This window comes from Solanum tuberosum, unplaced genomic scaffold (assembly GCF_000226075.1).
Source record: "Solanum tuberosum cultivar DM 1-3 516 R44 unplaced genomic scaffold, SolTub_3.0 scf00354, whole genome shotgun sequence".
NCBI classification, from domain to species: Eukaryota; Viridiplantae; Streptophyta; class Magnoliopsida; order Solanales; family Solanaceae; genus Solanum; species Solanum tuberosum.
The window spans coordinates 63,480-78,653 of NW_006239278.1; the positions used below are offsets into that span (position 1 = coordinate 63,480).

Genomic DNA, 15,174 nt, shown 5'->3' on the forward strand with positions numbered 1-15,174 from the left:
GGGGGGGGGGAGATAATAAGTGTTTGAGTAGTAGTAGAAATTACTTTTCAAATATTGAAAAAGATAATTTTTCCCTATAAGCATTAAAACTTTAGTCAACACCAATTACTGCTCTAATATCAGCGAAAGTATTAAACACAAATTGCTATCCTCCATTCCGAAAAGCACTTTTGACAAAAAAAATAAAAATTCAAGCAAATTATGAAAGCTTGATAAATAGGCTATTATTTGAATACGCAAATGTGTTTGTAATTTTAAGTAATTTTTTGTTTAATAATGTTCCTCTTGTAAATTAGGAGAAAGAATATAGAGAAGTTTTAGAGGCTTTCAATGAAAAGAACAATGAGAAAACTCAGCTAACATCCACTCTTGTCGAGGTAAAGATTCATAATTCATAATAACCATTCTTTTATATATTCTTTTTTTTTTAAATTACTTTTAAGAAAATACCCCTTATCTAATTAACTTTTTGTTGTTGTGTATTTGTCATTTTTTAGTTGGTGAAGGAAAGTGAGAAACTCAGAATGGGGAAGCTAGAGGAACTAAGCAAAGTTTTAAATCCCAAACGCTAGTAAATGCTATCAACATATTCTCTATGTATTATACCTACCAATTTATTTTAACTCACACTTTATATCCCTTCAAATAATGTACCCCTAATTCCCTCCCTTGATTTGATTTTTCACCATTGTTGAGATTGTAAAAAAAAAAAGTGAGATTTGTTTGGTTTTACTCTTCATCATGTCTATTTCACTCATGTAACGCGACGTTGAGAACATATACAGACATTACCCCTACCTTGGGAGGACCCTAGGCTCAAGGAAAATACAAATAGCGAAAGTAAAGAAGCCACACCAAAATACTATAGGAAGCATGACAAAGCATTAATCTAGAAAAAAGAACATTAACTATAGTAAAATAATACAATAATCGAAGTACATGAAACTACAGAAGTTGAGTGAGAAAAACTTAATGCAATGTATGAATTTTGAACTATATGAAGGATGACATATATTCATTACTATAAACTATAATGTCGTAGTCACAGATAAAAACAGCAGAGGTATAAAAGTCAATATAGGAAAAAACTAATACAATCTGCCAGAGAGCTAGGAGGTTTATGGAGTAAATTCAAGATTTTGCATGTCCTAGCTAATTCATAAGGGTTGACAAAGATCAGTAGAATTAATCTCGAAGAAAAGCTCACGATGAAATATACCGTATAGATTTTGATGTTTTTAGCTTGATCCTAAATCCAAAAGGAGTTGTCTGTACTCAGCCAGCAGATGTGGGATATCATCCATACGCAACTGCATATCACAGAAGAGAAATCACTCAAAACTGATGAATCAAGAGGAGCAAATGACATCGAGATTCATTACTACTAAAATAAAACAAAAGAAAAGACAAAAGTGAAGAGCTAGCAATAAATAGATCATAGATATAAACATATGCATAATGTCTTGTAGGTTATGATGGCATTTTATGATTTAAATGGAAAAACGTAGTCACTCGGGATTCATCTATCTGACTTCAACTTGTTTGGGATTGTCAAGTCTCACATTAGTTAAGTGAATGTATTGTGGTCTTCACATGGTATCAAACCCAGACCCAACAATTCTTGTTGTTGTGTTTCATAGTGTGTTGGACCCCTGCATTATGTTATTCACTCTCCAGTTTCAAACATGGGCATGTGGGGGAGTGTCAAGTCCCAAATGAGAACAGCGTACAAAAAGTTAGCATTTGAAGATTAAGTATAGTGTGATATGGAAATATGTAACATATTACAGTACCTTCTAGTGGAACGTAATAAGTCAAGGAAGCCCAAAAAAATAAAATAATTACTTGTGAGGTTTGCAGAGAACTGTAAAGGAACCTAAAGTATTAAATACAATCTGCAACCGTTAAAGGATAATTTCAGAATTATTGTGTTACTAGTTTTGAAACAAGTACGAGTTAGTTCTTGGTAACGAACCACATAACTAATTCAGTAAAGCCTTAAGAAGAGTAAAAAAGAGCAAAGTTCTTTTGACTGTGCTGAAGCTAGGATCAACCCTCAACAAATCAGAATATTAAGCACCGAGGACGCTTGATCAATGGACATGAGAGATGATAGTGAAGCAGCCAAGTATTCAGATGTAAATAACATCAAGACTAACAAATAGAACCTTCAAGAACTCATACCTGACTAACATTCTTGATATGATAGAATCTGTAAGTCTCTTTCCCCAGAGATCCAGGATTCATTGATTGCAAGAATGCTCCAAGATTTTCCCTACATCAAATGATCAAAAGTTATAAGAAGGTGACCCACATTTCGCCTGAGGTATTCCCTGCCCCTCCATTTTCTTTTTTCTTTCCTTTTCAGGAGAAGATTTGTTCCTACTTCCTTCAAACGTGTGTGGTTGTACATTCACAAAGAATGTAACTAGATTTGATAGCAAGTATGACATATTTTATTTGAAATCAATGAATAACTTACTCTTGAGTCCTGACAAACATCGATAAAGTCAGTGTCTACACTTAAGTCATACTGGTTGAAAGGAGATTCTAAAATTTCAGCATCATATCCAAAAAATCTATAGTATAATGCCACAATGTTTAGTCTCACACCAGTAGAACACATGAAAACTTCAAAAGATCATAAGCAAAATACTTGCTACCACACAAGTCTGTCATAACTTGGGGGAATCATGAGTTCTTGTTGTAGAAATTTCGGAGAGGAGGAGAATTCTCAGTCTCTGCCATTCTCTTTTAAGACAGTGATGAAATAATTTTTTACTACATCAATGATCAACCTGCTTACATAAAATAGCTATAATACCTAGGTATTTATAAAACTTTTCTAGCATGTCCCTAGTCTATACTTGTTTAAAAATTTAATCCTAGATTTTTTTTTATCTTTACTAGTTCATGTACAAAATCATACGTGCATCCTCATTAATTTTCTAATACATGAACCAAGTAAAATTCATGTATTTGAGATGAATCAAGTTTATTTTTTCAACACTTAATGCACGGATGAAACATCTCAGTCTGGTGCTAAAATACTACTCTCACTGTTCTAATTTATGTACAGTGTTTGACTGGGCTAGTATTATATGTGCAAGGAGGCAGGCAAGGACGTGGTTCATCTTCTTCTTCATTGTGGTCTTACCATGAGGTTATGGTGGGACATGTTTAGGTGGTTTGTTACTTCTTGCCTAATGCCAAAAACTGTGGAAGAGTTGATTGGAAGAGCGGGAGAAGGAGGAGAAGACATAGGGCATGAAATGTGGTCCCACTTGTGTTAATGTGGGTTGTGTAGAGAGAGAAATACAATAGCTTTTGAGGGGTAGAGTCGGGCTTTTCTCAATTGAGGAGTAGCCTCTGATCCCATATTTTCATTTGGTGCACCCATAGAGTTCCCAATTGTATAGAAGATTAGGTGGAATTAGTAGAGAATCATTTATTTTTGTAGATTCTTTACCTTTTGGTATACCCCTTGTATACAGCCTATTTTTGGTCATGTTTATGAATGAAAATACGTAGGACAGACTAAAAAGAAAAGTATGTCTATAAGTCAGAACGGATTTAGTATTATATTCCAACAATGCAATAGCCTTTATACTTATACTTACACTTCACTAGTGAAATTTACCATTACTTCACCACTCACAAAAGTTGTCCAGCTTGATCATCTTTTCCAAATGTAAGTTCTTTACATTCATAAGAAAACCAGAACTTAACCAGATATCAACCCAACACAAAAATGTAAAAAAACAGTGATCTCACTCTTTAATGCGGGTAACGCAGTGCTTGTAGTCACGAAGTAATGGGCTAAGCTCTTTTAATTGAATTGACTTCGGCGAGGACTTTGACCAGTGGTCGCGAAGTGCTTGTACAGCCTTCAGTGATCAAACAATTCTAGGTTAGAAATTGCAAAGCAATCTCTTATGGCATAACATATACTGAGCAAAGAAACTATAACCTCCTTATTACTGAGAGCTCCCTCTCCAATGAATTTAGATGCCAATTCTAATAATTCTGTATCTTCCAACTCATCTACAATTTTCTTTGCATTGGGATTGGAGATGGATACTGAAATTCCTATCCTTTTCTGCAACTCAGACACAGCATCTTCTTGCATTTGCCTCTCCTATCAATATTCAATAGTAAGAAAGAGTTAAACCAGTTGATGCCTTGTCTGTCATACAAGCAGTATCAACACACTCATCTAAATATCTATCAAAGCACAATCAGAATAAAGAGGACTACTAGGTTGACAGATAAAGACATGGTAAAATTGGCACCCTCAACTACTGCCACCCACAAAATCATCCCCTCTCTCTCCCTCTCTCTCTATGACATGCATAAACATACTCGAGGAAATCAACAGAAACTATTATTTAAAAAATGCACACACATACATGCATGTAGATGGTATCGTCTGGCAATCACTTGGTTAGAGAAAACACCATGAAGCTTTGGAAAGTGGCCAAAGCTGAGGTGCCACAACTTTGAGGTCATCAGATTAATTCCATGCAAAATCAAATTGACCAGTGTCTATTTATACTCTTCCCCAGATGAATAAGGTTGGATTTGTCATCCTCTATATGTGGATATCTTTATTATACCATAAACAACTATCTTGACTTAGTAACACTTCCCATAAAGGGTCGTACTGTCATTGCCTCACTCCAGGAAAATTGTTTGACACCTCATTCTTTGATAAGACGAGTAAATGTTAATAATTACGAAAGAAATGTCCTATCCAAAACTAACAAAGTAGATTAAATTTCTTTTCAAATTTGAAAAGTTCTCATCTCATATCCAAGTGATTCAAATTTTCTAAGCGGCTCTTTTTTGCTTGGGTATCATTCAGTAATCACTGCTTGATGTTTAACTTCATACACAGACTCCACTGATCAATTCTGTCCATGAGTCAAATATGATATCAAACTCTTTGATACATCATCCAGCTGAGATGTCAAGGCTCCAAATAACAGTGAAAAGGAACTGAATGTCATATTGTCCTAACATAAACAAATCTTAACACTTGAAGTGAGAGGGCAGTGATGGAAAATGAAACTTCAGGGGCCTATACCTTCTCCATACTTGTCATTGAAGCATCCTGGTTTTCATGGATGGCCTTGGGAGGAGGAGCCGTTACGCGCTTAGCAATTGGATCATCTAAAGATTCAGAAAAAAACAAACGCACAAGAGGTCAATTGAAAGAATGAAAATGTTGCGTACACAACTCTAAGACAAAAGAACTTTCTTCACTTCTCCAAGACATGCATTAGCTCAGAGCTAGCACTATCTGTTGTCAAATTGTGTAACATTGTTAAACAGTACAACTCTAGGACAATTTCAACGGGTGACAGTTGCTTAAATGGAAGCTATTTTCCTGACATATTTTCATACAATACTACTGACCAACTCAAACAGGGCTATATGCAAATTCCAAGGAAAATTTGGAAGTTGAGAAGATAAAAACAAGCTTCTGATATCAATTTCCAAATGATCTAACAGAATTACAGTTCAACAGCATATAATCACACAGGTAATACATAAACAACAGAGGAAAAAATGCATGGAGAGCAGAAATATGTTAAGGGAGTAATCACATCAAGTTGATGGAACAAAATGATAGTATAAGTTTTTGGAAAAAGAAGAACTCCACTTTACAATGAGAGACTAGACAAATTGATGCATTTGAATGGGACTCAATACCTTCTGGAACTAACCACCACAGATCACCATAAGTTGATTTTCCATCGAACCCTCCAAACAACAAATATCGTGACCCAATTGAGGTCATTGAGTGGTATGCTCGTGCAACTGGCGGTTCATTAGTAGTTGCTAGGCGTTTCCACTGTACAGACACTGGAAACAGAAAAAGTTAGAACAAAATACTCTTGTCAACTATAAACAAAATCATGAATGGTTTTCAGGCCATTTAACTATGTGCCTCCATCTTAAATAAAACCTAGACCAATAAATTGTGGAGAGATTTGTTAATCTGGTTAAGTCTTCAAGGTTGCCAGAATACTTTTGTCTGTACAAGCTATAGAAATATATTAATGTAGATCAAGAGTATGATGGAATGAAAATGTAAAACAAGCTCCACCATGAGAAGAAAAGTAAAAGCTGTAACGTACTACTAGTTGCAAAGCCTATATCAGTATATGGAGAGGGATAACAATTGTGGAAAGTATTGATCAACCATGCTTACCCCTGTCTAAAACAACACAATCATTGTAGTAAACATCATACCGACTCAACCAACCACCAGTTCCATGACCTCCAAATAACAGGAGCTGCAGAGAAAGTGTAGGTCAGTATGCTGTTTCCACAATCTTTTGTTTGTTGCTGGAAGGAGGGAAAGGTTTGAGTGGCTAAATCAAGTGGAAAGTGGAGTTATTACATAATCAAAAACATATAAAGTGGAATTGTAATAATCATTAAATAACCATACTTATACACTCTAATGCAACAGAAATTGCATAGAGATTTAAGTCAACCTGGGGAAGTTCATCTAGAATTTAAAAATTAACAATGACTGTTACTGCTGATGTAGACAGACACAACTTTGTATTTTCTAGTTTGGCCTTACTCGAACTTGCATACACTAACCACCCCACCCCCCCCTAGGTGAAGAGATATGTACATACAACTCCGAATTTTATATGCATCAATATGAACAAACAACTATGGGAGTTAAATTAGAAGGAAGTAACGAGTGTATGAGTTAGTAGTTACAGAAAATTGTTATTATTCACTACCAATATTCTTTTGGTACTTCTCAAAGTGGCAACAGTGCATCAACCACAACAGATTTCGGCTCCTATATTTCTACTACCAGATGACACAGAGTGGGTTAAACGAAAACTTGGGATCCTATCCTCAAGGAGGTATTATATGCTATTGAAATTGTACTCCCCGAGAAACCTCGAGGTGTAAACAGTAATAATTGCGCACATCAGAAAGGTGCTAAGTATGTCTTCACTGCAAACAAATTTTCAAGGGATTTGACAAGATAGATGACGTTAGATGTAAAACACATCGCAGCAGATAAACATCAACACCCCAAGAACAGTGCTAACTCATTCTTATGTCCTTATATCAACTATTAGATTGTAGAGATTTTGTATAACGTGATTTTCACCATGAAATGGACTTACATGGAGTCCTCCAGATGTAACTGTATGTCCACAACGCGCTGTAGGAGCTTGACCTGGAATCTTCAGTTGGGTCCATCCAGGGCTTTCATTCTCTTCCTTCCAGAAAATCAGAAATATTGATATAGTTAAGTGCTAAAACAGAATAGTCATAGAAGCTTCAAGGGAGAAGTCAAGAAAGGAAGGAAGTGGAAAGGCAAAAACATGTTAAACTAACCACGGGAGAGATAGGGAACAAAATGCCATGTGCATACATTGTATATAATGTGTGTGTGTGTGTGTCAAAAGGATGTCTATCCGATAGCAGTAAATGAAATAGAAATTTAAGTTGTACTAACTAACGTATTTCGTCAAGGCCAGCCAAACTCATATTTTCTGGGAAAATTTGTTCCTATTTCTGAAAGGCTGGATAAGCACAGCCACATGAACTATTAACTGAAAATGTGTAACATGCCATACCATTTTTCAAGAAGCAACATGATGAAGGTAAATCACATTTTCTCTTACAAAACTGATGATAATTTTGAGAGAAAGGAAACGTCACTAATTAAAAAAGAAGTCTACAGATAAAAACTGAAGATTCAAGGCAAAAGTATAAGTACCTTCTTCAATAAGGCCCTTCAAAGCCCATAAGTCAGCCATGATTGGCCCTCCTCCTCCTACCCAAAATAAAAGTTAAATACGTCAGTTCAAATATTCAGAAAGGTAATTAAGTATCTGAACACATATAGATGAAACTACTGTACAACCAATTAAAGATATCAATGCTACCTTGGCCTACAAAAGGGGGGTAAAATAGTAAAACCATCACTAACATATGTAATTGTGATAAACATACCTTCAAATACAAATAACTGAACAGTTAAGTTAGGATGTTTGTCAAAAAGAAAGAAATATTTGAAAGCAGAGTGTGGGTGCTTTTATGTCATCATTACAAGAGGATCATGCTAGAGATTAAGCTCACCATACAAGTGGATGAGGAAAAATTCCTTTGTTTGTTCAGTAACAGCAACAACAACAACAACATACCCACTGGGGAGGGTAGAGTTCCACTGTACGCAGACCTTACCCCTACCTCAGAGCTAGAGAAGTTGTTTCCGATAGACCCTCGGCTCAAGAAAAACAGTCCAAAGCAGTCCCGAAAGAGAATAAACGGAAGTGAAAGCATCACAAAGCATGAACAGTAACTACAGCAAAATAATACGATAATTGAAGTACAAGAAACATCATATACTAACCGAAATCGAAGGACAAGAAACTACAGGAGCAATATTACGACTACTAGAATGGGTGGATAGAAAGACAAAGCACTATGACCTACTATCTACTTGATTGTTCGGTAAGATGAAGGATTTTCTCACTTGTTTTTACCAAACAGACAAAACTAGAACCTTATTGTCGCATAAAAAATAGAAGAAATCATTTATGTACTTGAACTATTGTTACCATCCACATACTTGTAGAACTTTGCTACAGTTAGGTGACTACAATGCCATCTTTTTTATGACTCAGAAAGTGTCCTAGGAAATTATCAAGTAGAAGGTGATGTGTGATCTTATCATGAAGTATCACCAGGAGAGAGAGAGAGAGATCTCAAGTAACTGAGACCCATCACGCCTTGGTAGCCTGTATAGATATTCTTGTCTATATCTATGATCCTTCTAGACCACTCCTCCGAGCAATGAATCATTTACTTCAAATACATTTTAAGAGCTTCATACCTACATAATTAGTTTAGCATGTAGCATAGAGGTACAAGAAATAATCCTTAACTTCATGTACCATACTAGGTGTCCTTGAAATTTTCGCTTATACAATAGTGAAACTAAATTTACTCAAGGTATTTATTGATATAAACTTTTATAATCTAGAGTGTATAAAAGGGGAGACAGGAAAGAAAGAATAAAGGTTTGTGCATGGTGTGTCCGGATAAGACAGAGGTGCTTGTGCAGGAAAAGGTGAAGGGTTGAACTTCAGATACAAAATTTTCATCCAGCTTTAGTTAGATTACCTTCGTCTTATCCTTTCAACAAAACCCTTTGTCAAATTTATCTATTGCTCAATATAATAAGTACAAGACATCAAGATCTTCAAAGCAGCATAAACCCTTTACAATATATGAAAATAGCTGAATAGCAAGTTACAGAGAGGAACATGATATTTCCAAGACAAAATAATCATGATTATCATCCATATTTACCTCTACCACCATAGACAAGCAATCTTTTCTCAACCATAGTAGCAGTATGGCCACATCTAGGCGGAGGCATAGCTCCCAAAACAGCTAGCTCCCTCCATTCAAGAGTCACTGCTCAAAATAATTTTAACTGTTAAGGATAAATTGTTTTCCGACAAGAGAAAAAGGAGAGTGGAAACCTAGAATTACTATCAAAGACAGTACTTGTGTCCAAGATATAGACATCCGACAACCACTTTTTACCATCCCAGCCACCAAACCTGCATACATGTAAAGTCCAAACAATAATGAAAGACTGATAGGAAATATAAGCACCTCCAAAAGCAAGACGAAATCTTACATTACAATTTTACTGTTTCCAATGGCTGAAGCAGCTGCAAAATCCCTTGCAGAAGGTATGTCACCAAAACTTGTCAGCTCTGACCATTGCCATATATCTAGCACCACAGAAAATATAAAAAATCAAGTTGGAAGTCTGATGAGAGGGAGAAAAATACTTTCTTCACATGGTGTATGACTTGGAACGCTATACAAACTATGGATTACTCAAGGAGTAGGAGGAGTCTGGAATAGCTAGTTGGTGTTATTTATACAAACCAAACAGTAATTTGTGAGGATGTGGATTGTATACTGCTTCATTGCAGCTCTACTCAGAGTTATGCAGCTAGCATAACCTGTGTTTGATATCACACAGACACTACTGAGAGCTGTGGAGGAAACTTTGGTAGACTGGAGGTCAAGGAAGACGGACACTAGGAAGAAGGAGTTGTGGACGTGTCAATATTAAATGCATCTATTGGCTGATTTCAAGGAAAAGGAATTCTTCTGAAGGGATTGAAGATCTATGTATGACTTAACTCCTTTCTGATCATTAGTATTTTTTAGGGCAGAAGTGTTTTCTAATACTGTATAGATAGTTAGAGGCTTATTTTGGGGCTTTGATGTAAACCTGCACCGTTTAGTGATTGGTGAGCTATCAGTGAGATTAGTTTGACTTATCAAAACATCTGATGGTGAAAAGAGGAAACAAAAAATAATCATGCATTTTTCTTTACATAGCCATGGTAGAAAGCAAACTTTACCAGTATCCAGAACCCAAAAATCACCCAACCTGAAAAAGAGGAAAGATATCCAGTTTAAGGCATTGAGAAGCCACAATAATATATAACATACAAATTACATAGCATTTGCATGCCTTCTACCACCGGATCTCCCGCCAAAGATGAACATATGACAGTCAATTGCGACAGCAACATGGAATGCTCGTGGGCTAGGACCAACTTGGCCATCAGAACCACTGCCCGTGCACTCTGGCTGAAACCACAATTTGTTTTCTGAAATATTAACGACATTTAGATTTAGAATATCAAAACAACTGACCACGATCCAATGCACAGAAAAAAAACTGGCTTCCAGAAGCTGATTTTGGCAGGAAATATCTATCAAAGACGCCTCAATCCCACACTGGCTGGAATTGGCCATTGAAGATTCTACAAGTCTGTTCCGCTCCGTTCATGCTCATTTCGTTCAAGTACTCGATAGTTTATCTTAGAAAGAAATATTAGTGGTCCAGTAAAAGTGTAAAACTATAGGTTCTGTAAAACGTAAAGTTATTCCTACACTGAAATACATATCTCTAGCCAAACTAACTAAAGGTTCTCCAAGTTTTTCACACTATTCTAACATGACAACCAAGTCTCTAATCAAACTAATTAGACATTCTCTAAATCTCGCACTTATTCACTAAATACAAGTCTCTAGTCAAACTAACTAAAGGTTTCCGAAATTTCTGTACAAGATTGGAACTTGAAGATCTACTTAACCTACTTTCGAGACTGGGTGACTAAGGTTGCACCCAGCATAATCCAAAAATGGAAATGAAGAGATTTCACAATTCTATTGTCACTGTGCAGTGAAGAAATAGGTTACTGGTATATTCCAGGTTTTGCTGACACAGGTAGCATCAATTGACCAATGGACTGTTCCATCTGTCAAAGTAATCTTGAGTCAAAGAAGCATCTCTTAAAACTGTCCAGACAGAGAAAATCACCTTCATACGGAGTTACTCCTCCATGCGTGCTTCCAAGTCCTGTTATCAATAATTCCATTTTGAGAACATAGGTGGTTGTTGCCATCTTGAACTGTGTACAGACCCTGCCCCATGAAATTCTGTCTAGCTATGATTCTGTTATGCTACTACCTTCAATTGAAGCTATAAGGTCTATAACTCTATAAGGTCAGTACACTCCCAGTCTTGTAGGTTCCTTCTAAAGGTGAGGTTCCATGCATTCCTCTCCTTGTCTTCAGCTAGTGGAATCCCGATTGCAGGCATCATAGCTAGTGTACATAAGTCATTCAGTGAATTGTTTCCCATCCATCTTTCCTTCCAAAACTTCACATGAGCTCCATTCCCTACCTTGTAAGAGATATTCTGAAAGAATTAATTCCTGTAGCTAGAGCCTAGCGATATGATCCATAGGCTAGTGTCATGGCCTGATGAAACCCTTTTGGTGAAACAATTGTTCTGAGCCCCTACTTGGCAGTGATGACCTCCTCCCATTAGCCAAGTTACACTCGCTCAAATCTCCATAGCCATTTGATTAACATGCTTTTGTTGTGGAGCTTAAGGCTCCTTATACCTAAGCCACCTTGTGATTTAGGTTGAGCACCTTTGTTCCATCACCAAGTGAAATTTCTGTTTCTTGTTGTTTCTTCCCACAGGATTTACCTTCTAAATTTTCAAGCTTAAGGACTGAGTTACGTATTGGGAAGAGGGTCATGTAATGTGTTAGCATGTTGTTCAGTACACTATTGATCAGTGTCAGTCTACCACTCATGGATAAGTACTGTATTTGCCAATTGGCAAGTCTCTTCTCTAATTTCTCAATGATAGCATTCCAGATTCCATTTGATTTGAGCTTTGCTCCCAGTGGCAGACCTACGTAAGTAGTGGGGAATAAGCCAATGCTACAACTAAGGACCCCTGCTATTTCTTCTAAGTTTAGATCCTCATAGAAATCTCTCACATACTCCAACACTGAGATGCAAATTCTTAAGGAGAACTAACTATAGGTTCTATAAATGTTGCTCATTCCAATGCTGACATACAAATGTTAATCAAACAGAAAAGACTCCCAACAAATACGGAACGCAACTTTGCTCAAAATGACATGTTTAAAATACTCTCAAACTAACAATCCTTCGGGATGGCCGAGTGGTTTGGGCTTGGGACTTCCATGTTGGAGGTCTCAAGTTCGAATCCCCAAGCCAGCGAAAGCAAGGGGTTTGCTTCTGACTCGTCGCACCGGGCTTGCCTAGTGCGGATTATCTCTCCTATGTGGTTTGCGACCTATTGCATATGAGCGGGGGTTTTACCCTGTGCGCACCCAAAGGGTAGTGGCTGCGGGTTTTCCTTGTCATAAAAAAAAAAAAATACTCTCAAACTAACATGTTCAAAATACCAAGTTTGACTCGAATAAATAGAGAATTAAATGTTACCTGCTGTTTTTTGTGTCTATATAGTTGGTGGCTTGGTGCAATCTATCCGACTGTAAATACAACTGATGATCTTTTGGATTTGTTAGCTCCCTGGTCCTAGCATAGTCTTTACTATATTGAAGCTAACGCATTCTCTTTTGTACTCTATGCACTGATGCCGTCAATTAAACTACTTACCTCATCAAAAAGGTTTCCGAAATCTCACTCTTACTAGGACACTGAAATGCAAATTCTTAAGGGAAACAAACTATAGGTCCTCTAAATGCCATTTATTTCAATACCGACATACAAATGTTAATCAAAACTGAAAAGACTTCCAACAAATAAAGAACCTAACTTTGCTCAAAATGACATACTTAAACTACAAAGTTTGTAGTCAATGAAGTGGATTGACAACCATGAGGTCTCACATTCAAATCCAAGCAAAGACAAAAACACACTAGGTGATTTCTTCCTGTCTATCCTAGAGTTACTAGCTACCTATTGCAAGCAGGAGCTGGCAGGTATCTCGAGGAAATAATCGAGGTGCGCACACTGTTTGACTCAAGTAAGGAGAGAATTACTTATTAAACATTAGTTGTTTAGGAGAGAATCACATACCAATATCATACACAGTGATGTCACTAAGGAACTTCTTGTCAATTAATCCTCCGAACACCACAACTTTCGATTTTCCAATGTTAATAGCAGTGTGTCCACTGATAAATTGGTAACAAAATTAACGAATTTAGCTTCAAATCCAAACAATCCAGACACAAACGAAAACAAATTGAACTAAAAAAATCTCATTATACCTTCGAGGTTGTGGAATAGCTCCGGCGAAATCTGCCGGAGATGCTCGAACCCAGTAGTGCATTTTCGCTTCTCCTTTTTCGAGAACTTCAATCACCTGAAATCATATGAGCTGAAAATGTTCCCCTACTGGATCCGAATCCGACTTCTTCTTTTGATCCGAACCCGGATCCGACTTTGACTTGCCTATTCGATTCCGGGAGTGCAATATGGAATTATTGGATTAACGGTTTTTAAATGATTTGTTAATTTTTTTTTGTTGAGTTATCCGTTTGACTATAAGATTTTGATAATGATTAAATTGATAATCTAATAAAATTACATTAAAATTATTGTTTTATTTCAAATTATATGATCGTGGCGATAGATCTTTTGCATTTTATAGTTGTTTTTAGTTTTTTTTTTTTTAAATTGTTGAGTTGTTGAAGTTCTATCCGTTAGTGTAAATTATGAATCGATTTTGTATTTCTTTTGCGAGATTGTTATTGTGCTACTTCCATTATTGAAGTTTACTACTTAACTAGAAAGAAAAACTTATTTGAATTTGTTTTTTTCTTATAATTTGTGTAGGTTTTTATGTACATATGTAAATTGTGTATTTATGAACAATGGAAAAAATTTAGTTAGATGAGTATTTTCTTACTGGTTAAACTATAAATTGAATTGTTAAGAATCAAAAATTGCACAAGGGTCCTCTTATGCATAATACACGTAGGACATATGTGTCTATTTGTTCAATTTCATGTATGTTCAAGTGTTTACTTGTGTATACTAAAAATTAGAGGGACAAATATAAAATCAACTCAAATTAAAAGACATATTTATGTATTATACTTTTTTTTAATTTCAAACGATAGATATATTATAAACCAAAAAGAGCCTATTGTGAGCAACATGAGTGGTGCACGTATGTGCCATGGACCGGCCAGTTACATAATCATTACAAGCATTAGTTTTCCTTAAATACATAGTTCCTAAATGTCTGTCTAGATTTGCGTTATTCACAAACATTGGAAGAACTATCAAAAAAAATAAAAGTTTCAAAAGCAATACACTTAAGCCATCGTTGCTTAGCATGTCCGCCACTTTATTCTGCTCCATGAATAAGTGAGTTGGTGGAGTTGTTGCTAGCTTCTCCATCAAGGACATGTATTCATAAATCAAGTTATTGTAGGATCATTGTATATCATATTAATTGTTTATTGATGTACGACATTATGTAACGATAAAAATCGATATAATTCATTCAAAATATTATATTCATTAAACAATACAATATAATATTATACATCATGAAACAATAAGTAATAGCCATTCAAACAAATATTATAGATTAAACATAAATATGCCGTCCATTTAATTTTACTTATCATGATTCAATTTTTAAAAGTCTACATAAATTTAACGGGAAAAATAAGTTCAATTGACTCTCATAAAACAAAATAACCTAAAAGAGTATAAGAAGAAAAAAAAGGAGAGAAGGAAAAGGAACAGTCGAATAGAATTTCCATTTTGAGAAGCACA

At 35.9% G+C, this 15,174-nt stretch overlaps 2 protein-coding genes across 2 annotated transcripts in view; one reads left to right on the plus strand and one right to left on the minus strand.

The window, feature by feature from the left end:
* The window catches only part of LOC102595948 (uncharacterized), a 2,939-nt gene extending 2,202 nt beyond the window's left edge, over positions 1 to 737 (plus strand). The window contains exons 3-4 of the mRNA XM_006361380.2: positions 297 to 377; positions 498 to 737. Of these exons, the coding sequence (XP_006361442.1) occupies positions 297 to 377; positions 498 to 572 (156 nt within the window). The 3' untranslated portion in view covers positions 573 to 737. The remainder of the gene's footprint in view (positions 1 to 296; positions 378 to 497) is intronic.
* A 232-nt stretch (positions 738 to 969) lies between these two features.
* On the minus strand, positions 970 to 13,820 carry LOC102596282 (rab9 effector protein with kelch motifs). The gene is made up of 16 exons (XM_015315281.1): positions 13,653 to 13,820; positions 13,459 to 13,556; positions 10,556 to 10,694; positions 10,443 to 10,471; positions 9,701 to 9,797; positions 9,565 to 9,620; positions 9,364 to 9,471; positions 7,766 to 7,822; positions 7,167 to 7,258; positions 6,218 to 6,302; positions 5,716 to 5,868; positions 5,087 to 5,172; positions 3,971 to 4,138; positions 3,775 to 3,887; positions 2,185 to 2,275; positions 970 to 1,310 (listed from the first exon to the last, which is right to left on the minus strand). Exons 1-16 carry the CDS (start codon positions 13,712 to 13,714, stop codon positions 1,239 to 1,241), a joined length of 1,506 nt encoding a protein of 501 aa, XP_015170767.1. The 5' UTR covers positions 13,715 to 13,820; the 3' UTR covers positions 970 to 1,238.
* Positions 13,821 to 15,174: the final 1,354 nt, after the last annotated feature.

Bases quoted from the DNA above. Each gene is read 5' to 3' on its own strand.
- LOC102596282 (XM_015315281.1), bottom strand. From the start codon at position 13,714: ATGCACTACTGGGTTCGAGCATCTCCGGCAGATTTCGCCGGAGCTATT. The intron at 6,303-7,166 runs GTAAGTCCATTT...CTTTCTCTGCAG, and splicing joins TTACATCTGGAGGACTCCAT to CTCCTGTTATTTGGAGGTCA. The intron at 5,869-6,217 runs GTAAGCATGGTT...TTCTGTTTCCAG, and splicing joins TTGTGTTGTTTTAGACAGGG to TGTCTGTACAGTGGAAACGC.